This window comes from Amphiura filiformis, chromosome 1 (genome assembly GCF_039555335.1).
Source record: "Amphiura filiformis chromosome 1, Afil_fr2py, whole genome shotgun sequence".
Classification (NCBI taxonomy): Eukaryota; Metazoa; Echinodermata; class Ophiuroidea; order Amphilepidida; family Amphiuridae; genus Amphiura; species Amphiura filiformis.
This window is the reverse complement of record NC_092628.1, coordinates 41,154,790-41,181,740: the sequence shown is the minus strand read 5'-3', so window position 1 is coordinate 41,181,740 and position 26,951 is coordinate 41,154,790. Positions and strand designations below refer to the sequence as shown.

The window sequence follows — 26,951 nt, the reverse complement described above, 5'->3', positions numbered from 1 at the left end:
CAGGAGCGTCTCTCTTCCCCTCGTCGAATATCAAAGTTGGACATGTCACAAATCTCAAAGGAAAAGTTACCGCACCGAGAGATTACACAATATTTCATCAAAACTCAATTGAAAATCATACATTATGGAAGATGCACCGATTATTCACGATACTGTCTAGCTACTTCATGTAAAATATCAAGGCCAGTTAAATATTATAGAGAAGTGAGCTTAAGTTATGAAAAGGGAAATCCAAATGTTTGTCACTACTTTTGATTTGAAGTGATCAGTAGTTTCGATTACATATGTTCTGAGCAATTAATTAATTAATGGGCTTGTTATGGATAGTGTTAATTATTATCTCTTGGATAGTCAATAGCTACCTAGTGTTTTGGAATTAAAAGGTATTCAGCAGTATTTAATCAAGACTTTATACTTGCTATAAACTAAGTATGACTCTGCCTCTGCTACCAATGCACAAAGTCAAGATTAAATTTGATAGCTATTAAATTATAATACTTTGAACCTAACAAATCACATAATTTTGTAATTAGCAAATTAATTTAATTAACAACTTCCTTAAATGATCTACCATCTATGTAATAAAAATCTTGTTCATAGTTATTGACTTGCAGATTTATAGATTAGAAAAGGTGAAATTTTACATAATTATTGAAGATCGGTGCAGCTTCTCATGAGCACAATTTGATGCATTAATGCAAAATAATTTTTTTCACATTTTCATACTGAATATTGATTGTTTTGACAGCACCCAGGACAGCAACCCACAAATAGGCAAGAGAAACAAAGAGATCACAGACTAAATCTGAAATATAAATTTACATTTTTATATGCATTTTTAATTTTATTCATTTCATAAAGTTCAAAACACTTATTTTAGCCATTTTTGTACAAAATAAACCCACACTGGCAGTCTGTATTACAACTTAGTTTTGCAATTATTTGAGTCACTTACAAATCACAAATTAAAGCACAAAACTTTCATGAAATTTTTCTCTGATAAATTAGAGAGGGCATATTTCTTATTTTTGATAAAGTTCCCAGACTGTTACTTCAATGCAATAAGCAGGACTTGTTAAATTTGTTTGTTCATTTTGGGGCGTGTTCTTCCCCAGAAATGGATTTGTAGACCCTAGCTCACAAATTTAACCAAAATAAAGCATTTTTTCCTCTCAAAATACAGGCTGGATACGAAATACAGAGAGATAACTGCATATTTTCCAGGGCAGGGCAGGTCAGCACAGCATGGCTTGATAGCCATCAGCGATGAGCTACAGTGATTAGCAAACTCATTATCATAACATGCACCAAATGCACTTTCACTAGTCATGCTAGTGAGTGTTAGAAATGCGATTAGCAATTATTTACTAATTTGACTGGTAACATGCTGCATTTGTATTCACAGAGATACCAGCATATATTTCATTGGTATCTGGGATACTCTAGGAATACCTGTGGAAGATTATTTTATTTTAATAGCTAAATTCTAAGTACCCATACTTCTGTCCACTAGTCTGTCAATTAAACTAAAATTAGAAAATCATCCATTTTAAAACTATGTGGCTAATGGTTTATAAATATAAAATTATTATTACTTTTAAATATTTGCCATATTTATCACATTGCCCGTTTAAAAAAAGTTGAGACTGTTTTTGGAGAAACCAGAGCTGAAGCTTGACTGCCAGTTACAACAGCCACTGCACATTATGTCATACGTATTGATTACTAAGGAAACAAAATTCCAATATATTTAACTTTTCAACAATTTTTCTTGGAGACAAAACATCTACCATATTGTTTGCAATAAATGCTCCCATTTCATTTTTCCAAACGTGTGGGGGGATTTAGAATAATTGCTATCAGAACTATATCCTCATGACAAAAAGTTCTATCAATTTGTTACATTATACCTCTGCCATTTTGTTGCCAAAATTTATCCAAAAAAATGTGGCAATACAGGACCCTGCAGCTGCACGATCCCAATCAGAACACAACAGATAAGCAACGCAACACAAACACACAATGTCCATTGGTCTGTTTACATTGATGACATTTATCAATGACCAACCTGATTAGATGTCAGAGTGCCTCTTGTTATGTGTGACTGACTGAACAAGTCCATAGGCCATCCCAATACAAGATCATGTGTAAACACAAACACCTACTGCACCTTACAAATGGTTTTAAAAATTAAAGGTAATCTGAATACATGTGGAGGAAACAGGGGGTGCATAGGGGACACATTCCCCCTTAAATTTGTGTATGGGGGAAATCCTCCCTAAAAATCCTAATAGAAGAAAAAATAAAACAATAATTGCTGTGTGCATCTTCCCTTTTAGTTTGAAAAATGCCATGTTTTGGGCCAAAATTGCACAATTTTGCACACTCCGCACACACTGGCCAATCAAATACCAGAATTCACCTTCATCTGGGCTAAAATAGCCTGATATATTGAACATTTTGTGTGTGTTTTGTACGCAAATATCCCAGTAAATCCTACATTTTTATGCTTCCACCAATACCAAATCAGAATTGCAATATTTATATTAAAAAATTAATGTTTAAATTGCAGAAAAGATTATCTTACATGTATACTTCCCACAATGCATTTCTTCCGTATCAATTTTCTGTACTGATTTGCTACCTAAATGCAATATCAATAGTGACAAAAAGTACCTCAATGAACAGAGTACATCCGGATTTTGCAAAATATTATTCTTGACTATCGACCCATGTTTCGCCAGTCTATTCTCAATGTGAAAACAAAGGGACGCTGTGCAGAACTTGTGTCATTTAATGTACATTGTAGTGAGGTGGTGCATCATGTAGCAAAGGATTATGGGAAGGGAAAGATATCTTCTCTGATGCTTTTCATACACATTTTACCAAAACATATTGAGAATCTTTCTGCCTGTACATGTAGGCCTATAAGTCATCTTTGAATGAGAACTCTGCTTGATTGGGACTTTCAGGTCTTGGTTCCCTATCTAGAACAATTAACTCGAGATATTTCCACAGAATGAGCTTGTCTTTCCATGGCTCAGCAATTGATCAAATTATTATCATAGACACCTACTGTTATAATTAGTTCTATTTATCAAGGAGTGATTTCTATTTATCCTGAGTGAGATTTGAAATACAAAGATGAGGCTTATTAAACAACTAAATAGGATTATGATAACTGTGTTACCTTGATCAGGGAATGTAAGAAAATGAAATCACAACATGCACAATTATGTTTAAATATTTACCAAGACACTAATAAAACAAACAAATCATTTCGCAAGAACCAATTGAACAAGGCACAAATTGTGCTTTTATTCTTTCTCATAGATTTGGGTGTTTTTTAATTTACTTTTAAAATTATAAAATCAAATTGGAGCAACGGATTAAAATGTTCGTCTAGAGTTCATCATGTCCATATTGACTTGGAAATTTTCATTTTCTGGCCTGCCCTTGAATATCATTATTGTAATTTTCCAAAAATAAAAACAAAAACTGGTCATTTTTGCACAAAAAAAAACCCTGATGAATATCTGTGCATTTTCAGTGGCCAAATCAAAATCAAAACATCCATTTCGCTACCAGTGAATCCCTCAACTTGTTTCCATAGATTACGTCTGTCATCTGGTAGTAAATAACAATGTGTTTTACACTTGCGTTTGGTCATATAATGAAAGTTACAAAAATAATGAATAATGAAAAAAGTTACGGGAAACTCTGATCAACTTTCCGAGGCCGTATGTTGTGATTGTCACAGGAAAACAAGCAGCACTGCACACTTCAAAATGCAAACCTGTCTACTGCCTCAACCACATCACCCACCACTCACATTAGTGAATGACATCTTTTATTTTGAAACATAATGGCGTCTGCCTACCCAATAGCTACATAAACCTATCACGTTCAATGCGGGGTTTAATCACAAAACATAAAACCTACACTATACGACTACCAAATATCATTAGCTTTCTTGCCTCGACCAATCTCGCATGTAATTTGCATTCCCAGGTACAGGTAAATACAAGTTATTTCTTTTGAACCCTGTATGTGTTCCACAGCCTTGCTTATAAAGTTACAATGTATGTAAATGTAACAGTTTTGAGCAGTGAATTATCATAATAATTTCCAACCCACCCCATTCTTTTAAGGGAGTCATTAAAAAAATGTGAAGCAACTTGTTATTAATCATTATCCACATTGAATTGTACATGTTGTTGTTGTTGATGTTGTTGTTGCTGATTTGTGCACTTCAAAAGAAACATGTAGGCCAGACATCACTTGAAAAAACTACCAAATATGATCTAAGGCTTGCCATGCTTTTATAATAATTAGGGAAAGTTCTGAAGGAAATGGTTGACTACAATGTAGGCTTATAAATAATTTTCTTTCTTACAAAATTGTATGATCATGCAATACTGCAAAGCCATAGCCACTAGCCAGGGGGTGTGGGTGCCCTTCCCCCATGCCAAGCCAAATAAAAAGATCCACTTTTTTCTGTAAATAAGAAAATCAGCCCTTTTTGAAGGAAATATAAAACATAAATAAATATAAATAGCAAAAATATAAATAAATCCTGGCTACGGGCCTGCATAGTGCATACTGTCACTTTTATCCAACTGGTTGGACCCTTGCGATTTTCTCCGCCTATGCAAAATATATGAATGGAAGGAACTAATAAAACACTGAGAACCACCAGGGCAGATCCTGGCTACCAATTCTCAGTGTTGTATGCTCCACGACTCCTCTTCGTTACTTCATGTACTATGAATCAATACCATGCATGCGAGGGAAGGAACTCTGTACTTCTACCTACTGATCAATTCAAACCAGCTATCATTTTACCTTGTATGTTGTCGACATGTTCTTGGTACAGCATTATAGATCAACTCAGTCCCCAACTTCTGCATGCCTTGTACCACATTATTGTCAAGGAATTAACAACAATTCCAGTCACATTCTTACATGCTCTCCAATTCCACTTTATTTACATTATACTCCTCCCAAATAAAAGCGTAAAGTTGAGGCTTTTAAAGTTGAGAATCATTTCCTCCGCCATTGGCAGACTTGTGACTATATATCAATCGAATCTCAAAGGTCCCTATATACACTCTAGCATTAGCAAAATGCCAAGTGCAAAACCCTACCCAAGCTTCACGAAGCCTGTACATAGCCTTCGTTCTTAAAATACCATCACCCTGGGCTGACGGCTCTAAAATACAACGCTCAAAATTTTTAACACACTTTCACTACCTGGGTATACCATTTTAGCACTGGAATGATAAAACTAAATCTCGCCATCTTTTCCCACACTCTCAATACACAAACAACTGTCCCAAAATATAATCAGTCCCAAGTCTGGGTTTGAGTGGGAGTAAAATTTCTAAAAAGTGAGAAAATTGGATGTTGGATGCAGCATGCATTCCAAGGTCATGACACAAAAACACAGCAGGGGTTATGATCGCTGAACCTGAACTTCTCCTCTCACAGTACAAAATTTGTTGCTAATATTTTTCACTTGAATCATAATTTTTAGTTTGACCAGGGGTTTGACCCACATTGCTAGCTTTAATGAGTTTTTAATTTAATTGCAAGTCGGCACATTGGTTATAATGTGAACTTGAAACTATCTCTACCAACAACATAGGCAATAACAAATCATTACAAATGTTATTTTTAGCTCAAAGATTATTAGAACTTCAGGGCTAGACCTGGCTGATAATCCTGATATATGAGCTTACAGGCTTATCAAGAGATAGAAATTAGGTGATGACATTGATAAAGTGAAGTTCAAAGGTGATGAAGCGCAGGCTAGGGACTTGATGCTTTGAACAAACGTTTCATTCATATCAATACCTTTTGATGATGAGCTAATTTTTCACCAGCTACCATTTTTCACTTTCACCAAAACTTACCCTACATGTCATGCCTACATTTTGACCAATAATTAGAAAAGACTGTGTACAGCATTTTACAATTATTGTAAGTACTTGCTGCCAAACTTTTTACCTGAATACAGTATGTAATTGACTATTTGTCTTTTTATGTCAACTCAACCCACTCAATTAAGTTTGGCATGGTCTATTTTGATAATTACAGTCATTTAACATTAGCTGAGAAAAGTTGAGAAAAGAAAGATTGATGAAAATTGTTTCCCCCGCATTATTATGCTCTCAATAAGTCACCTTACTACAGTACTACCTGGACCTATGCAACCTATGCCAAACAACAATTGCCTTGTATTTGAACAACCAAGTCGATTTTGTGGCTTTTTATTCTATTGTAAATTTAAGTTGAAATGCTTGGTTAGTAATTATCCATTTGACTGAGTTCAGTATGAATTCAATTGTTGGTCGCTAGGGAGATTGAACAAGTTTAAAGAACAAGTTAAACTTCAAAGTTCGCAAGTCTTGTGCTAAATAGAACGCCATGAGATCTGAATCTCAGATTTGGCATAGGTTTTGCTAGCCTATTTGTTTGGATATTATTCTGTAATCATTATTTTGCCTCAAATTATTTAAAATACAAAATACAATTTTTGCTTGTTCAAAATTGTTTTTATTTATGAACGATTGCTCTTTCTTCGTTTTTAGTGTTCAGGCAGTCAGCTAGTGAATTGGTCCCATGGTCATCTAAAATGATCTTTGATTGGCCAATGCAAGCCATAAATTATTCATGACTTAATTCAATCAGCCAATCAGAGCTCAAGCTTACATGTGCACATGTATCAGATCTAAGTATAAATAACTAAGTTGTTTTACAATTTCAAAATGATTATTCTGGAGAAGCTAATTTACTATGCAGAAGGTATGTCATTTCCATACCTCTAGCAAGCATCATAATTTTAGTCATCAAATAATCACATATCACTACCCGTGAAAACAAATTCCTAAACAACCTATAATATTCATAGAATCAAAAAATACAGCTTTATTCTGAAACATCCTCAGAACATCCCTAGATATTTTTATAGACTTGGGAAGCCTTGTCCACAACAAGACAAGAGGAAGATGCATTATGGTGATATTTGAGCAGGCCCCTGGTATTATAGATCATGTTTTTACAGATTGGTGCACGCTGCATCTGTCATCAGGATATACTCGAAATTCTCTTGTACTTTTCCCCGTATTAATTAGTATTGACAGAATACCGACTTCGTGATAACCATGGAGCTGGACTTTATACCGTGCTACATCAAATGATTTTTGAACGAGCGTTGTGAATCTTTAAAGAGGTGCTTGTGTGTGTGCAGACTGCCTATAGCTTGAATCGGTTCTTTACTGAATTTTCATACTTTTTTTATAATATTATTGAAAGCATCCTGTACACACAACGGCACAAGTGTGGGGAAAATCCAATATCGGTATTGGTTTTGTGATCAGTAATGACAACTTCTCATATCTAACTTGGAAATTCTGTCACAGGAAAATGAAGTGGCTGAAAAATGAATGAATGCTTTCATTAAATTTAAAGTCTGGCTGCCTGTCATTATGTTGTGTGTTGTGACAAAAATTCAGGGGAAAAGATTTCATAAAATATCTTACCTTTTTAGTCTCAAGTTTAGATCATGATCTTGATCATGAACTTGTAAAATGCAAACCTGGTCACATGTTGTTGTGCTCTCCATCAAATGTTTTATGACAGGCCATACATTTGGGTTAGAATTTTGTTGCACACAGCGAGAATCGATCTTGATTCTTGCCACTGAATTTTGTGAGAATCATTCAATTCTTACGTCATATTTACAAAGTAGATTGAACACTTGCCAATCAACTTTGATTGCCCCAAATTTGTTTACAAGATGATCTTTGCATGAATCAATTCACTGATTCGCACCATAATTCTAACCCTGGATGTTGCGTATCAATTTTAATTTAAATACTTTTAATATTTCTGAAAACAAAAGTTGAACTCACCTGCGAGTGCTTTGATACGGGAGCGCTCAAATAATTTAGCACCCCCAGCATCATCAAACTCTGCATTGATGTCATCTTGTTGGTTATCGGCGGTGTCCACCATGGTGGTAACACTCACCTAATGTTTACGTCTGCAAAAATATAATAATTAAAAAGAAAACACAAAATTAGTTTCTGTCATTTCATGCTTTGTAAAGGATGTATGACTGGAGATCTAAAATCTTCATCAACATTATTCTGTAGTCTGTACATTGTCAGGTAGACATCACTTCTACAGATTGTAGAACTTTGTGCCATCTGTTTTAAAACATGTAACTTGTAGGCAATATCTTGTGAATTCTGAGTAATTTATAGGGGGGCCTACATGTACACATGTACTTTATAAAATAACACAGGCTGCTGTGCAATGTTATTCACTTCCCACATCATCTGCCAATAGAGCCGACAGGTAGAACCAAATCTCAATGCTCCAATATTCTTGATGTGATATTTTGTACTGATTTTGTTGATTCTATATCATGGTGATTACTCAGGCCACTCCAGTAGCTGGTAGCATCCTCATGAAATATCATTTTCCTTGCTTGCTGCATAAATCCAGGATCTGTGCTTGCAGTCATAACAAAGAAGCATCTTCAATCTTCCAGGAAGGTGCTATTAAGTCAAAAGGTCAAAAGGTCATAAACCTGACTGGCTCTTAGAGAGGTTGGAATAAATTTCTCAATATTATTTTTTTCAATATATTACATAAATTCCTTCAAAATTATTCCAGGACTGCTGAGTCCACATCACAGTCCATCCATATTCCATAACTATGTGTATTTAATATCCATGATGAAATGATGAGATAGTGTCACAATTCCATGTACACCAAGCAGAGAGATGATGAACCAGACTGGTCACCAAGAATACTGACAGTATATTAATAACTACCAGTACCTTATAAAATTAGAATTGGCTTTTCGTAGAATACCAATCAATTTATCTGACGATATGTGCTGTAGAGACTGGCCAATTGACTCAATTCAATTACTGTCAGTCCCTTACTTACATTTCTTCGCTATAATGCTTAAGTATGTACGTACACAAGAATGCTATACTACACTTGCTGAATGTTATTATGCATCTGCATAGCTATTCCCACACTACTTGACAACTTTTGCCATTGAATTAAAATTCCAGTTAGAATCTGACAAAGCAGCAAAATATTTACAGTCCATTCCAGGATGGCACATCATAACTGATTCATTCATTTAAACCACTCTCAAATCACAAAAACTTCAATTGATTATTGAATCAGCACTCAGTGAACCATGTACTAACTAAATAGTCCTGATGCTACACATAATTCATTTAGCAATATCAGACAATTGTGCGTGTAACAGTAACAGGTCAATAAGTTAAAAGTCTACAGTGATGCCAATTGGGCAGTTTAGGTGCAGAATTGGGCTACCATACTTTAAGATCAATAACTGTTGCTTAGATAATCATACATGTACATGTAGCACAATGCCTAAAACTGGCCTACTTTCGCTACTCGCTAGTGTCATCATTATTTTGTATTTTGCTTCCATGAACTTATTTTTTTGAAACATTTTGAAGCCTCTGAATTTTCAAATAGCAGTAACACCTTATGTATGATCATTCATTAAGTACCAAAAGTTCATTCAAGTGTTCTTCCATCCAAGCAGTATACCAGTTGGTATTAACATGCACCCAAATTTTGGATGCTTGAGATTGAGCACTAAATATTTTACTTGAGCTCTTGCCACGAAAGAGCTTGTGCCGTGGCACTGAAAATTTTTGGCAACACCACCTGAAGTATAGATCACTTCACAGGGAATATCCCTCTATTGTCATTCTGTGATATATTGGACTACATTGTAGTCTGGATGCAATGCTTGATTGCTGGACCATTGAATTTTATATAGTTCAAGTTATAGTTCAAGCCGATCTCGTCTTGTCCAGTATACAAACAAGAATATTAACAGAAAGGTTGAACATTGTGAGAATAACCTATCTCAGTAAGCCCAATTTCAATATATATTTGGTATTAAACATAGCAGGGTCAGAAACAGAATTTGTTTTGCAGTGCAAGAAGCAATTTTGATTCTTGCGCGAATAGATTTGCGGGAATCATTTGATTCTTGCAAATCAAACTTCTGTGTAAACTACAAAAGTTTGCAAGAATCAACTAGGATTCACACAAATCTGTCTACAAGAATCTTTGGGAGGATTCTCGGCAAAATTCTGACCCAGCAAAGAACCTAATTTATTTTTTTTAATCAAATAGAATAGCCTAAAGATGCTTTAATTTAGGCCAAACTATTTGACCTACATGTACACATCTCCCTAATCTATCAGATGATGGTGGATGCGATATCGCTATTTTTGAAGTAGCCATTGGATTAACTCATAATCATGAAATCTTCACAAACAATTCTAAATTTGTTATGTGGTGTCAAAGCAAAATTATCTTACTCTAAAACCGTCGGGGTTCTGCAAAGTACCCCACTGCAAGTATGTTAATTTTCCATTTGTAATTGCTAACCGTGTATTTTGAATGGGGCTGTCAGCCCTGTATCTTCGCCAGCCTCAGACGTCACGGTCGCTCAAGGCGTCCTATGCCGCCTGTAATCTATCTACACTGACACTTACGGTATTTACAGAAAACAATATTGACGAGCCATCTAGACATGTATGTCATTAATATGTTTCAATTTCATGTTGATGCATCGCATTCAAGTGGTGAACTGCAGCTCCCTGCTAAACCAGCTGATCACCTATTCCAAACTTAGGTGTTGATGCCACTGAATTCAATGCTTGGTGATATAACATACATATGTACATGTAATATCAGTTGCATAGTGCTAAGATCACTACCTATTGCCTTCCAAGGGTTTCCTGATTACGACGGGATAGTTTCCTTTATTTCAGCAAAAAAGTGTGGAGTATAAGCAGATCGGTGTGCATGTAGATCTCTTCTGGTATTGTGAGAAGACAACAAGCAGCAGCTATGCAGCAAATTCCTTCAGCAGTGTCCGTCTGCTCTTTCTAATTATCCCATAAAATTAAAAAGAACTACTAGTAGGTAACGCCTTGCTACGCAGCTTGAGATGTGATTCAATTAGCCAATCAGAACCCCACTTCCGCGTTTACGCCATAAACAGCGCCAAATCAGCAGACCGCTGAAGAACCTTGGTGAAAACTATAAATTTATTTTGTGAGACACAGTAAGGAGATATGCATCATCCAGCATGTTTGCATGACCAAGTCCAAATGTGACTGTCTGCCCAAGTGATAAAAATACTCTTTTCCTCTTTAAAAATAAAAGTAAGTATGAGTTTCAAGTCTATCCCTTCAGGGTGAAAACATTCACCTGATCAACACTTTTTTTTAAATCACCCTCTGTTTATGCCAATGATATTTCATATATAACACAGTGGAACAGCTGAATACATTACAATTGAATTATTCCAGCGGCACAGCAAGAGATGAGTCCATGTTACAAGCGTACTCCACGTACAGATTGTGAATAGCGACATCTATCCAGCCATGTGATGCGCTATAAATAGGCTATCATATATTTACACCACTAGATCAAATTTATCATACAACTTAGAACTAGTTCCAGTTCCTCCATGTGCACGGCCGCAAAGCGACCAACAAGGCGCTTGCGCGGAGTTGGATTTTGTAATGTCAGAGAGGGCTTGTCACGGTCCCCTACGCACTAAACAAGTGCTAATACAACAGTTTTGTACATGTTGTAAATCAGAGATTCTCAATCTAGGCAGTCCCTGGGCCAAATTCGACCTGACATTGGGCTTTGACCAAACTCTAAAATGTATTGTAATGAAATACATAAGACGTTACAAGTAAATGTCCCGTAGCTCCCGTGTATTTTGGATTTTGGCCCTGAAGCACAAATTTGAAATGCCTACCCCCTGTAAAGTTAAGAACCCCTGTAAAATGCAGCATCTTGCAACAAGCTTCAAACACCCAGCACTTTTTTGAAACTCACTGACCTTAGCAAATTTCAAAACAAACTTTTAGAAGCCCAAAAACCAGATCTTTTTACAAAGTGCATTGACCGTACAGACCCAAGTGAGGTTTTTGTTGGAATACTGTTCAAGACTAATTAGGCTACATTATCAAATTGTATTGCAATGTAATCATTAAACAAATAGTCATCAAAGCAAAAGAATTGATTAACAATAGTTTGTATGCAGTAAAGTATCCACAGCTGTTGTTAGAGATCTATCCATTTAAATCTTAAATGATATTGCTACTTAATATGTACACCACATTGTATTGTATTGATCAATTTTTGAACATAAATTTCTTTTGTTAGCTCATCATAGATTTACTTTTAAATAACATTTATTAATTTTAGGCCTATTCAGATAATAGAAGGGCTTATAATTTCATAAAGCAATTTTTAGTCTGCATTTGTTCTTGTTTATTATTTTTTTAAATGCCCTTCTCTGCAAAAAGTAGTGCAACAAATCTTGATAACAGCACAAGCCCAGCCTTATTCATGAATTACATGTACCGGTACTGTATCAAACTCTGATTGAGCACTCGTTCATTTACTGGTACTCATTCATGGTACTTGCTGATGCCCAGGCTACATGTAGGCCTACTTGCTTGTTTTAAACTGTTTACCATGTTTTACGTTCAGCCGTTCATGATACATGTGTTTTATCGCATTTCATGACATTTTTGTAATATATGCATTTCTTCCTGTCCTGATCAATTTAGGCCTACCACAAATAATGTTTCTCAATCTTTGATCTAGGCTAATAACTATCTACTATAAGTCAATAAAATAATCAAGATAAATTTGAACCTTTAGTCACATTTGAATGCAAATGAATATAAAATGCATTAATCTTTTGACCTCTTCCCTTGGATCCCTAAAATCAAATTAGCTGTGAACTGCCCCAAGTTTCCTTATGCTGGCAATACATTTGTGTGGCAAAAAACTGGCAATTGTACAACTGGCTTTAAGTTTTGCAAAGACACTGCTGTTTTGATACATGACTAGTACAAATTACACCACACTATCAAGCAAGGTTCAAGCAAAAGAATACTTAGTACTTTACACTCAGTGAAATGTAAGCTTAATTTATAACTTCACCTTTTGATCCATTTCCCATAAAACATGCCTTGGATAGCCCACCAATCACCCCTGGTACAAACAACTAGACTGCATCCAAATCCTGTGTTATCAGGGGTAGAAATAAGGGACCATTTCCTGATAGCCATCCGGGCTATCTAGCCATTTTTTCTGATAGCCCTGAAGGAAATTCAATAGCCCTGAAAAATACATTGTTTTCGCACAATTCAAACCAATCGTTTGTTCAAATATTCAGTTATTAGTGAGTAACCCTTACCCCCCATAATCAGGGGTAGCACTAGGTTTTAAAACCAGGGGTTCTCAGAACCCCTGAACCCCTTGAAAGTGTTAGAAATATGCGCTCAAATCCTAAAATGAAGGATTCTTAATCTTGAATCTGTCAAGTATTGAATGTACCGTTTTAATTAATTGGTATCAGATTTTGTGATTTTGGTTACAATGATGTGTTACCGGTATCATGGTATAAATAGTTAAAGCCTGGCAAAAAATGTGATCTCGCTTTTCATGCCACGATTCTCGCCTGTAACCAACTATCTCGCTTTTTAAGAAAGTTCCCAAGCAGTTTACTTACTATAAAAGTGTTGCTTTATGCCATTAAAGTTCGCCGAATTCCACAAAATGCAGTAAACTTCGGCAAAGAGCAGAATTCAACAGCATTGGCACCACATGGAACCCATGCATTTCTCAATAAAAAATGACATTTCATTGCAAATGAGTTCAAGTTTAGGCCAAATATTATGATATTTATTGAATTACTGGAGTATGATGACTATAAAACATAATTCAAGGGCAACTTTTGTCATTTTTTTTTCTTCTACGGCCGATCATTGTGTCGTATTTCACCGATGGCATATCTCTACACACCACCCACAAAGCATTTCTTTCCGATCCTAGAATTAGAAAATTTTCCAACTCATGTACGTGTCATCATTCAGCACTGCAATAACTTAGCAGCAGTGGTTCTAGACAATATCGCAATCTGGGTAATTATGCCGGCGGAGTGTATTTTATTTCTATTTTTAAATTATGTTACAATGCTACGGTGACTTCACTTCAACAAATGTCGTTACATTGCATTTTATGTTACATAATTTCTGGACAGGCCGTAAATATTGGAGATCGAAGCTTTTTATTTTTCTGTCACATGTTTTCATTTTTCTGCGCGCATGAAAACCCCTGTAGCCCGACGGGCTACTTGGAGATAAAACCCAATAGCCCGACAGAAAACCTAATAGCCATGGCTATCTGGCTATCGCTTATTTCGACCCCTGTGTTATTGTTCTGTCAGCACACTGCACACTCACTATTTTGTAAAATAATCTTTGTGGGAGATGGCTGTGTCAAGACTGGAACAGGGTCTAATTTAATGGCTGGCAACTGCCACGCCTTATGTGTTCCAGCTATGGTTTGATGAGGTGCAGTGATGTGATGGCATTTAGGCTCAAATTTTCTCACAATTTTTTCAAATCAAGTTTTTCACCAGGCCTGATATCATTTATATATTCTGAAACAAAATTTATAATTTATATTCTGTGTGCTTCAATTATATTTTCAGAACCTCTTAGTGAATCACATGGTTTTCAGTTTGCCTTGATCATTTGTCTGACAGAAAGTAGCTCCTCTAGATTTATTTTCAAGTAAATATGACTACATGCTATATGATGAAAGCTTACCCTGCTACTTGTACCTCATTTCAACAGAGAGTCCCTGGAACTATTTATACATTCAGTGAATGTCATTGCACAGGTGTTGTGACCTTATGAGGACAAGAGGTGACAGGATTCACATGAAGCAGTGATGAGATGAAGAACAAAACTGGTCAATAAAGTGGTCATGCCTGCGATTCTGACCCTGGGTCTGTGCTGTCTTCTATGGATCCTGTGGACTGATAATGGTCTTCAGAGAGCTCACACTGAGAGCATCCAGCTTTTAGAGAGCTCACACTGAGAGCATCCAGCTGAATGCACATGTTTACACCTACTTGTGTAGTTGCACATGTACACTAAAATGCACATAATTTATTGTCCTGTAGCCTACATGTATTGCCACTGCTAGAGATATACACATGTGCCTGACCTGATGAGGACAGTAGAGGAGGTGATTGATGACAGGAACCCCATGATGCTGACTGAGGATGTTACTTGATGCCTATCAATTGCAGCATGTATATGTGTAGCCAGTGCACTGAGCAATCTGCCCATCTGGATGGGGCAGAATGAACTGGCTGGGCAGGGCTTGCACGTACACTTTGTGCATTTCTAGACTTCCTGCATGTACACCTGGATGATTTTACCATGTTCACTACATAATGTTCATAAACCATCCAGGGCATGGAAGGTACATGTACACATTATACATGTGTACATGCATACACAAAGTCTTGTGTGCCTGTCCAACACTAGAATGTTGGCCTACACAAAATTAGCTTTCCCACATCACATTTTGAAATGTGATGTGGGATTAGACTAGCTTTTTTGTCAGTAAACGATGTCAGTAGGTCTACAGAGTGTATCAAAATGATTGGTACCCATCAATATCCAGTGCAGTGTGTATGGCCAAACTGCCACCGAAAAATACAGCATAACATCCACCTGATTTGTAGATTTATGTAATATAGTCATAAATGGTAATAAATGGTAGTCATTTCAAGAAGATCTAATGTTGAATTTGGAAGATTCAAGCATTTTATTGGACAACAAAGCAGATGGGTACCGGGTACCGATCATTTTGATATAGCTTGAGGCCTACCACTACATGTACCACTGCAGTCTGTAAACAATTAACGAGTGGTCTTTACCATCAGTGTGTTTCACCTTTTTTTGCACTTCCATCACAATTGAAAAGGGTCATGGAACAAAGCTGTATGTAATTACTGTGGACAGTAATGACATTTGGTAATTCAATATTGTCATCAGAAATCAAGTCCAGTATCCATTCATTTACAGTACCAGACACCAGAAAAAATTAATGCAGGCCAAAATCAATCAAATCGTCACATTCATGCATGAAACTCTTCCAAGTCGGTCAATCAGTCACATTTTATAAGCAGACTTCTCCATAAGACACATTATACATTGTAGCTTGTTCTCTTCTAATGGATCTCTTCAAGAACATGCCTGCTTTTAAAAAGTTAAACTGTCATTCAACAATTCATCTGTACAAATCTGCAGGAGCTTAATGTGACCTGAGATTAGTCTCAAAATGTGGCAATACATAATTTCTTTAGTTTAAGGTTTACTGACATTAGATTTATCAGTTTTCTCAAAGTAAACCAGGTGGAATTGTTGCATGGTTTAGCAAATAAAATAAGCTCTTAATCCTAAATCCTACTGCCACTTATCCAGTTTACCGTGCTTTCTTAAAATCTGTTTCAAAAGGCCAGATTAATCAAGACTTCAATTCAATAAAATATTCAGCCCTGTGAGAAGATTACAACATTATTGGATTACAATGTAGTAAATAGATGGCTACTACTTCACACCCACCCTTAAAATGTGAGTCACACTTGGCAAATTTGATGATCCCTTTTATCATTCAGTATGTACATACACTCAATAGAAAACAATGTAAAAACCTTGGGAAGCTATCTTAAACCAGACTTAAACTCATTTCAGTTTCAGGTTTAGATGGGTCTGGGCACTACATTCTAGCCTTTTAGGCCTTCAATGTAGGCTGACATGTAAGGAATTCACTATAGCTTAGTACTGCCATCTTCTTTCTGCCATGGTGCCAACTGTGCTATTCATTCACCAACAGTCCAACCATAGATGATCAAAAAATGGTCCAACATTATTTCATCTATCAAAGTATCATCTTTACTTCTAATCTTAATTAAATTATAACTTACTATTTTTTATAACAACTGAAAACTCACTAATATTTTGTTTTCAAAACATGTTTGCAGGCCTGCTCGATAATATACATGGAGGCCTAGATCCATATCTAGCCAAATACATGTAGCTGTGGACCTATATGGAGGAATTTCAAGAAAAATCAAGTGATAACCCAATACCCACACCCAGCACCCCTCCCCCAACTAATTCATCTAAGATTGAGGTCTCTGATCTGATTGATCAGAGTCACCAGAGAGAGTTGTCATCAGTAGTGGTCCAACCTGTTCATCAACAAACCAAATACCCATACCACTGTGAACCCAATTAATGATCCATAGAGTGCTGTACAAAACTCATTCCAACATGAAGATCGTACTCATGATAATTGCTTCTAATTAAGGAAGTAGTATCATTTCAATGAGCTATATCCTTAACAAGTTTATCTGCTCTGTGCCTTGCTTCCTTACTTCCTGAATTCAGTAAAACTCATTAGGCCAGAGAACAGGTAATACCTGACACCTATCCTGTCCTGCATTGTTTTAATAATTACCAGTTGTCAACAAAACATTGGAACACTTAGAATTCCAAAACAACCAATATCTTCCAAACCAAAATCCCACCTTCGATTAAGTTGCACCTCCAATTTATCCAATTTTCTGGTGTGTTCGTAAAGTTGTGTTGGTGTGTGTCAGCATGGTTTGAGTGTTTGTAAACACTGGCAAATGAGGACACACCCCCACAACCCCAGTACATGCACAAGAAACCTATGCAACATATAGCTCTCAACTAACGGGTAATTATGTACTCGGGTACCCGATTTTTCAAGGGAACGGGTACCGAAAATACTGAAGAAAAAAAAATCGAAAAAAAAAATGGGCGTTTTTTTTTTCAAAGTTTTCGGCGACTTTGGAGAACCACTGGTCCTATTCTGAAATGCTACGATCATTAGGATCATTCACAGAAAATTTGAAAAAAAAATTGCAGTTTGTTATTATGTAAACCACAAACTTATGTTTACCTCTTCATCTATCACATATTATAAATGCATTGGTTTTCCATGCATTCATAATATAATAATATATGCAGAGGTAAATTTTAGTTTGTGGTTTGCATAGCAAGGTTAACAAACTGTAATTTTTTCGTAATTTTTTTTTCAAATTACCTGTAAGTGATCCTAGCACTTCAGAATAGGTCCAGTGGTTCTCTAAAGTCGCAAAACTTTGAAAAAAATTATATTAAAAAAAAAAAAAAAAAACCTTTTTTTTTTTTGATTTTTTTTCCGGTACTTTGACCGTGAATTCGGACCCGGTAGCCCAAGAACGGGCGGGAACTCGGGTACCCGGGAATGGAGAGAGCCTTAATGCAACAGCAAAGGACCCGCGGACACAGCCAGGCTCAAAATGCAGGGGGTGGGGCAAGGCTAATGTTCAACAATTTTCCCTAAAACTTTCACAAGTGCCAGTGTATGTCTATGTATCGCTATTTGCCAGTGTTGACATGTGTGTGGGGAGGAAGGGGCCAGTGATCCAGTCAATGTCACAAGTGAATTTGGTACTATAACCATATTTTACCAAGCTACATACAGTCTATACTGGGACAGAGAAGTGGTGGTTGGAGCTACCTATAGAACTGCTAGGTACATACCGTATTTCGTCAAATAAATGCCCCCAGGGGCGTTACATTTTCCAAACCGGGGGCGTTTATTCAAGGTCAATTTTAGAACGATAATTCCCGTTAAAATCATTAGGTAAACTTAAAATTAGGTAAACTTAAAACTCACGCTAAAATGACGAACTATGAACTAGAAACACTGACTTCTGGTTCACTTCCGGGTTTCCAATCCAGATTTTCGCCAAAAAGTGACGCTATTATCGACCATGTGTGCAACTTGGTAAGCTTACTACACAAGATAGCATGGAAAAAAGTGGTGGGGGCATTTATTTGAGGGGGGCGACTATTTGATGAAATACGGTACCGTAATATTGGAAGTCAGGAGTCAGCTGAACCTGATCTGTTAATTGTATACTCTAGGGGGAGAATCAAAATCTATTTTTGATCCCAATGTATTTTTGTCACAAGCAGAAAATGCAAGCAAAGTTCATCTCGGATCATAATTGCAGATGACAAGTTTCAAGATGGAATGGATTTTACTGATGGGAATATTATACCTCATTCAAACCCAGAAGTTAACACCTTATTCCTTGGAGAAAACTTGGGACAAATGTTATTTTCTACACATAGGGTCTGTCTGTGATTCAATTTATCCTAAATGAACTAAATATAGAAAAGCTTGTTCATTGCTTTTATCAGATCCCTTGATGACAAGTCTTTGAGAAATTAAATCAATTCATTCTGAAGCTGCCAACAGCCAACTGCAAGCTAAGTCCAAAGCCAGGTTAAGCTTAAGGGTGACAGATGAGGGGAATGGCCTCAGGTTAATAGCCTAAAGCTTTAAATAGAAAACATTGGAATTTTTCTTCCATGAATCTGGATCTTCTGGATCTCTCTGCATTATCCTTCTGTGATCATAGGAGAACATTAATTTGACCCAACACCGCTTGGAAATCAGTGTTTTGAAATTGAAGGGGCTACAAACAGCACCAAATTAGAACTGGTTCCTGTAAAATCAAGTTCCTTGACGGTGGTGTGCGCAAAGTGCGCATGGGGCCATCGAGCCGCGAAGTCAGAGAGGGCCTACCAAGCACTCACAGAAACCAGACTATAATGTGACCCCATGATTCTTTCAAGCCAAAGTAGGAAATATTGAAATATTGAGTTACTACCATTACTAACTTGCTCAGTGCATGTTGAAACAGTTGAATCCCCAGATCTCTTGACTACTTGCAGGGGTCGATTTATATAAGTTACATGGGCCACTGCAGTTTTTCCTCAAATATGGGCTGCATATCAAAAAAAATTTGCATGCACAGGCTAAATCGAGCCCTGGATACTTGGTTGCAATATTTCTCCATTTCATTATTGCCAATTTTAGCCTGATTGGATCAGATCTGGTCACATTATACAAGTACTTGTGCCTTCAGCAAAATTGCTTTCCAGGGCACTCTGGTATCAAGATCTATGCCGGATTGCTGGTATACTCTCAAGACCCCTGAGGTACTATGATACTAACCTACAACAAGCAGGTACACAAAAGGGAACAATAACTAGGTCACACATTCACCACCCACACAAACACTTGCCAAGTCTAGTGGGTATCAAAGCAAAACAACCTGTTTCATTCTTGAAGCTCAAATCCTTTCAGTAATGATGCCATCAGAGTATCACTTTTAAGCTTTAAGGAAATGCAGAATATTAGCAAGGATATGGTTTAATGACCGTGTTTACAACAAGTCTTCGCTGTTGATCAATGTCACTCAGCAACTTTCCAAACAGGGTTACATTCCAAAATATTAATATGCTGAAGTCTAGGATTGAAGAAAACATGTAAAGAAAATACTTATTATGATTTGCAGTGTTATTTTATTCAAATCAAACTATATTGAATCAAAATAATTTCTCAAATAGATGCACGGATTGCCGAATCATTTTTAATAACATGGGTGAAAAAAAAGTAGAGGAAAATTATAATTATTCCTCCATCCTGATCTAGACTTTTGCGTGTTTCTACATGTACATTCACTACATTGAGCAAGTGGTTGACGGGTGCTAATGATCTCAGTAAAATACAATTAATGTGTGGAGTTGTGGATGATGCAGGGCCAGGTTATCTCACTGGCACCTTTTGAGGTTAACACTTAATAGAGGGTACTGTGCAATAAGACGTCACTCATTCATAACAGACTCATCCTCTTTTTTAAAATTCTGTCCTCTAAAATACCATGGGCCAATTCGATACAATATAATTTAGACCCATAATTTATGTTGTGGAATCAATCTAGAGATCTGTCCCTCCCTCTGTCATCTTTTAAAGCTATCTTAGAACTGCCCTCCAACATGGCTGCCATTTCAATTTCTATACAATTCTGGTTGGTTTATTGTATAGGGTCTATAGTGGGTAACAGTGACATTCACAGTATGGTATGACTATAGACCACAATTTACAGATGTCACTTGAACTGATTCTGAAGCTTGTACATGTACTTTTCATGTGTATGGCGGGCCTTGGCGGCCTAAATATGACTTTGGCCTACATTTATGTCAAGCAGCTTGGTGGTCAAAAAATGTTTTTCCATACTTCCATTCTTCCCTCCAAATGTGCAGGGAGTGAATAGTTGCTGACACACAGTTAGGAGTTTGTAACTGGAAAGGTGACAGTAGATAGTTCAGTTTTTTTAGGTCAACAATGAATGATCCTAGCATTTAGGTCTAGGTACAATTTGTTTGCAATTTCCGGTACCGGTTACCCCCCCCCCCCCCAGTGATTGTTAACCCTAACACTGACAGGAGCAGATTTTGGGGGGTGAGGTGCCTCTGGGGTACCCCTAACTTTTGCAGAGCAGCGCAGCACCCCCTAATTTTTGCAGAGCTCAGCACCCTCCTATTGAAAGTTCCTGGATCGGCCCCTGACTGAACACTGCTTTTTGCTATCGGAAGTTAAAGAAGAAATGAAAAAGGAGAGAAGAAGAAAGAAGTCACTTGGTAAGTTGGTACCCCCGGGATTTGAACCTTTTAAAAAACCCTTGCGTGCCAAGCATATTTTCACCGACGTAGGCAGTGCACTAGGCACAGGGATTGCGCTGGCCCGGCCAGCGATTTCCTGAGCATAGCACTTGGGGTGATTCCCGGTCCCCGCACTCCGTGCATCCGCGGGTATTCATGCTTGTCGGTGAACTTTAAAAACACCCCCTTTTGCATCTCATTTTGCGAAGTTTTAAGGGGAAAACGCCTTTTTTCAGCGATTTCGCAATTATTTGCCCTTCGACAATACCCTATTTTCGCTAAAAGCGCGAACGATATTTTTTTTTCAATTTCGCGAACACGCGGTTTGAAAAAACCCTTTTTTGTGTGTTTCAGCGAATCGCGGTTTCTTCATCTGAAAACACCCCTTATTTCGCGAAATTTTCTACGAGTATGAATACCCGCGGATGCACGGAGTGCGGGGACCGGGGGTGATTGCAGCATCTCATCAATTTCATTTTACAATGCAATCAAATCAATCGTGATTCTTTCAGAATAAATTTGCGGGAATCATTTGATTCTTGCATATCAATTTGCGACAATCAACTTTGAGTCACACAAATTTGTAAACTTACAAGAATCTTTGCCAGAATCGATTCTCATAGCTTGTCCTTGGTTGCCATAGTAATATGTGTTTGTTTGGGAGGTGGCTTAAATACATTAGATTTATAATTTGTTATGATCACAGGATTACTAGGTTAGTGGGTCAAACTTTTATACAATCTGATGAGTGTGTTATTTGCATTCTAAATTAGAAACTGAATGTACATCAAATTTGTTGTAGGTGGGAGGGGCACTTTAAACTTTTATTTTATAAAGTTTTATAATATTTATCAAGTCACTCTGTCTAGACCCCCGGGTCTAGACCAACTAAACTATTGAAATTCATTCAAAAGTATATAGTCCAATGTATAGTCCAACATCTCTAAATCATGAGTTCAAAGTTCAAATTTACACTTTTACAGTATCCATATGCAGACATCAGTTTGTGCCATGTAGGCTATACTGTTAAATGTGCCCAGCCAATACTACATACTTTGGCATTGAAATTGAATTTGTTGCATGGCCAAACAAATTGGCATTGAAGGACATTCCTCAGTAAACCACTGGTATGGAATCATTGGAGTGGCAAACAACTAAATCTGGCAATTATAATGTAAGAAGAGACAGATCTAGGCCAGGAACGACAAGCCAAGCCACCAGGCAGGCAAGCCTGTAGCCTGTCAATCAGGTTCAAGTTCAGCCACATGTGGCATCATGCCCAAGACATGTCTGACCAGTATAAAAATAGCTAAGGGAAACCCTGCAGCAGGGCTGGGGTGTGGCTCTGGGTGTAATACATGTAGACTGTATACATGTAGCCACATTATTGATATCAGAAATGGAATTAATAGGCATGAACTTGACTGAAATATTGTTACAGTACTTTCAAGGTCTTCTAGGCAGTATTTGAAGGTTTGGGTGTGTAAATTCAAAAACCTGGGTATGTAAATTTAATGATTTGTGTACAAAGTATAGGCCATGTTGGTAAAAAGTGGGTGTGTAACTTACACATTTGTGTGTGTAAATTGTAAAACACTCCCTACATGGCTGGCTGCCTAAGCCCTTGCGTACTGTACTTTATTTACCTGGATTTAATATTATTAATGTAACCTTAATTGAAGTTGTTCCGTGAGACCATGGGATTCATTCTATTCCACTGACTTAATTTCTCAAAATTTATCTCAATTTTTAAAAAAATTACAGATTGTAGAAAATTCCACCCTGTGCATGTGGGCCACACAAAACCAAGTCATGTGAGTTACCAAGATGGGCTCAAGACCTTTTCCATTGGAAGTTTCCAAAGACACAAAGAGCTCTATGTAAATTTGTTTAATTACGATGAGTATTGATGACCCTTCCTTCCTTCAAAGTGCAGCCTCCAATATGAGGAAAACGCACTGCGTGTGTGCATGGGTAGGAACAACTTGAACATAAAATTGAAGACAGTGGCGATACAGTGCAGGTTAAAAAGTGGATGATGCGGACCGACATCAAGAGACGATCCCTCAGCGCAATCGTGAAGGCGTGGATGGATGGGTACTCAGCTGGATCCTTCTTCAAGATGTTCCAATCCTTGATGGTACGCGGGAAGAAGGAATTGGCATAGACTGATGAGCTGATCTGAGTGTACATGAAGTGAGACTTGTGTCCTCTTGTCTGGGATGTGGATTGGGTGAGGTAGTTGGTCCAACAATGTCAACTAGGTCTTGGTGGATCTTATAAATCATTACAACCAGCTTTGTTGGCATCTCTCCTGTAGTGATGGCCATTCCAGGTGTTTCAGCATGGCAGTCACACTGCTCTCACGACTGTAGTCACTGGTGATGAAGCGTGCAGAGGTACGCTGTACCTGTTCAACTTTGCGGATGTTGCGCTGGGTGTAAGGATCCCAGGAGGTTGCAGCATACTCCACGATCGGTCTTACAAAGGTTGTGTATGCAGCTGCCTTGATCTTACTTACGGTTATAGTGACTAAGGTTGTGATTCAAGAAGGCCTGGGTAGAATTAGCCTTCCTGGTGATGGCATCAACATGAGCATTAAACTAGACTCATGTACATTTGTACATGTCTGATGTCTCATCATAGAAATTTACTACTATTACTTGCCAATATTTTTCCTACATTTTGGCCTGCAGTGATATCTTGTCCAGTCTTGAAGATAGGTCCCAAAACCGTCCGAGTCCTGACAGTGCATGAGTGACATAGTCATGATAGTGACAGCAGTGTGACATATCATGTCATGTGGCCTTTTGACTTTATGGGCAAAGACTGGGCAAAATGTGTGACTTGTTTAGAACTTTAGAAAAAAAATTAACAAGAATCAAGATTAAATCTGCAGGTGGATGCACAGTCTGCAGCTATGCTATGTGGCATGCGGATTGCAGGATGCAGCCTCTTTTAATTGTATGCATTGTTTTTACCTGTATTTCATGTAGGCCTGTTTATTCGTACTATCATTTTTAAGCATGTTTTAACTGTATTCATGTAGGCCTGTTTATTCGTACTATCAATATCTTTGTGGTGATGATGCAAGGGCACCTCATTTACCTCAACCCCCGGGGGTGCCAGTTGAACCGTCAATGAAGTCATCACCGACCAAAATTTCGCGGTAAAAGGGTATCTTTTTAAGCATAGGCTACGTCCAGCGGGACGCCGAAAAGGGTCTCAATTTTGGCGTTTTCTGGAAAAAAGGGTACTTTTTTACAATAGATATGTCGGCGTTTTGGGTTCATGAAAAATCAAAGTCCAGCATTTGACGTCAGCCGCTGTTTTCGTTCCTGATTGTAAACAACTTCTTACTTCCGGGTCTGTAAGTGTAATATATTAGTCTTGTGCCCGGTCTTGTACCATGATTAAAACTCGGTGATGTTTGTGCATGCTGCCGAGCGGGCTGCATAGAGACGGGCGTAGAGACTACGAATTTTGTACAAGGTACAGATACTGTGTAATCGGAATGGATTACGACATACGTTTGACTGCTGAACCAGATATGACAGGAACCATGCCTTTTAGAAATCGTGAAGTGACATACTGACATTTGCCATCGCTGTTTGTCACCCGCGCAAAACCGAAGTTAAACTGGGAAAAAAAGTGCTTTATATTTCAGATTTCAGAGCTTTGTTGTGTATGACCACAATTTTGTGTTAAGGATGATATTCCAGGCTATTTCATATTATAACAGAAATTGTATGTAAAGGGATTGGAAATACACTAGGTAAATATTGCTTTCTACCTTCGTCAGTGAAAAGGGTCATTGGGACATGTAAGGTCAGTGATATGGGTACCTTTGTTTGCACCATGGCTGTGGTCAGTGTCAGTGATTTGGGTATCCTTTTTTCATAGCATGTCAGTGGTAAGGGTTACCTTTCAGCCCTTGGGCATGTCAGTGTTTTGGGTGAAAAATAAAAGTGTCTGGTCAGTGATGACAACATGCAATGGTATATGAGTGGCACCCCCGGGCCTCAACCTCAGTCATACCATTGATGCGTGGATCTTCAGTCAGGACTCAAGATGTCACACTCACAGTACCGGTACTGTAAAAATATTTGTTTGTTTGTTCATTTGTTAATGTTATTGTCAGGACAAGCATGTTTTCCATTTGTTTTTATTTTTTCACAATAGTGCAAACTTCATAATCAAAGCAAAATCGTCTATATTGATCTATTTCTTATTTTATTCCAAAATAACAAAAAACATGCATCCATGCTTTGACAAATGATACTGCAATTTGGACGTGCACTTGGTATTGATGGGCAGGGCAGCTTGTGGTAAACATGTACGGTACGGTCCCATTTGAATGCGTGTGTTTACAATGTACCGTTCATTGCGTTATATTACTACTAACGTAAAATTCGGCTGATATCTTCATTTTCTAGTCACTGTTACTCATCATGAAAAACTTACCTGCTGCAGAAAAACCTATTTTATATATTTCCTTCGGTTATATTCCGTATATTCCTTGCGATCGTGCTATATTCATGTATTTTCCAGGTTTATTTCTGCACACAGAATCTTTCATAGGGCTCCACAGTTCGGCCAGGCACCGCATCACTCTTACAATCAAGCGAGACAACTTTCCTCCGCTTAGAAAAGGTGTTCGCCCAGTTTGAACGATTTTCGATGTTTTATCAAATCTGAAGATAAAATTCAATATTTTTTGTATATTTCATAATTTTACAAACATTTCAATTGATTTCAATTAGATTTCATTTGTTTTGGTAAAAATAGCATCAGTTTTAGCGGAGTGATATCGATGACATCAAAAGCGTATGGAAATAGTATTATGGGATATCAGAGAATTGCCTCATTAGTATGTAAATGAGATGAAAGATAAAAGGCTGCGACGAGTGACGTAGTGTAATGAACCGTTAGATTACGTAATTTCCACGCCTACCTTTCCACCTTTTTTGGCAGTTGTCCCGCTGAAAGTTTGGGGTTTGTTTACATTTTGTAAGAAAGCACATGCTCAGACAAGTGAAGTGAATGTTTATCTAAACATGATTGTTAAAAAATAAAACCAGGGAAAAAGACCTCGATTTTATTTATTGCGATTTTTTCAAAGCTTTCAAAATAACTTTTTTTTCTTCCACTAAAATTTTATCGTAGGCCTATATTGTTCATAATAGTTTCAACTTTATACTTGATATTTCATCCGTGCACATCCATGGGATTTCATCACTATTTATTTATTTATTTATTTATTTATTTATTTATTTATTTATTTATTTATTTATTTATTTATTTATTTATTTATTTATTTATTTATTTATTTATTTATTTATTTATTTATTTGTTTGTTTGTTTGTTTGTTTGTTTGTTTGTTTATTTATTTATTTATTTATTTATTTATTTATTTATTTATTTATTTATTCATTCTTTCTTTCT

At 37.1% G+C, this 26,951-nt stretch overlaps 1 protein-coding gene across 8 annotated transcripts in view; it reads right to left on the bottom strand.

Annotated features, from left to right (window-relative positions):
• LOC140147081 (spectrin beta chain, non-erythrocytic 1-like) overlaps positions 1–26,127 on the bottom strand; it is a 107,922-nt gene extending 81,795 nt beyond the window's left edge. For 5 of the 8 annotated variants that reach the window (XM_072168855.1, XM_072168875.1, XM_072168868.1 and 2 more), the window contains exons 1-2: positions 25,971–26,127; positions 7,917–8,047 (exon numbers count right to left, since the gene is read on the bottom strand). In XM_072168855.1, coding sequence (XP_072024956.1) covers positions 7,917–8,019 — 103 coding nt within the window. In that variant the 5' untranslated portion in view covers positions 8,020–8,047; positions 25,971–26,127. Of the gene's footprint in view, positions 1–4,845; positions 5,098–7,916; positions 8,048–25,970 lie in introns of those variants that run through there. The other 3 variants (XM_072168895.1, XM_072168902.1, XM_072168881.1) reach the window with 2 other exon arrangements.
• Positions 26,128–26,951: the final 824 nt, after the last annotated feature.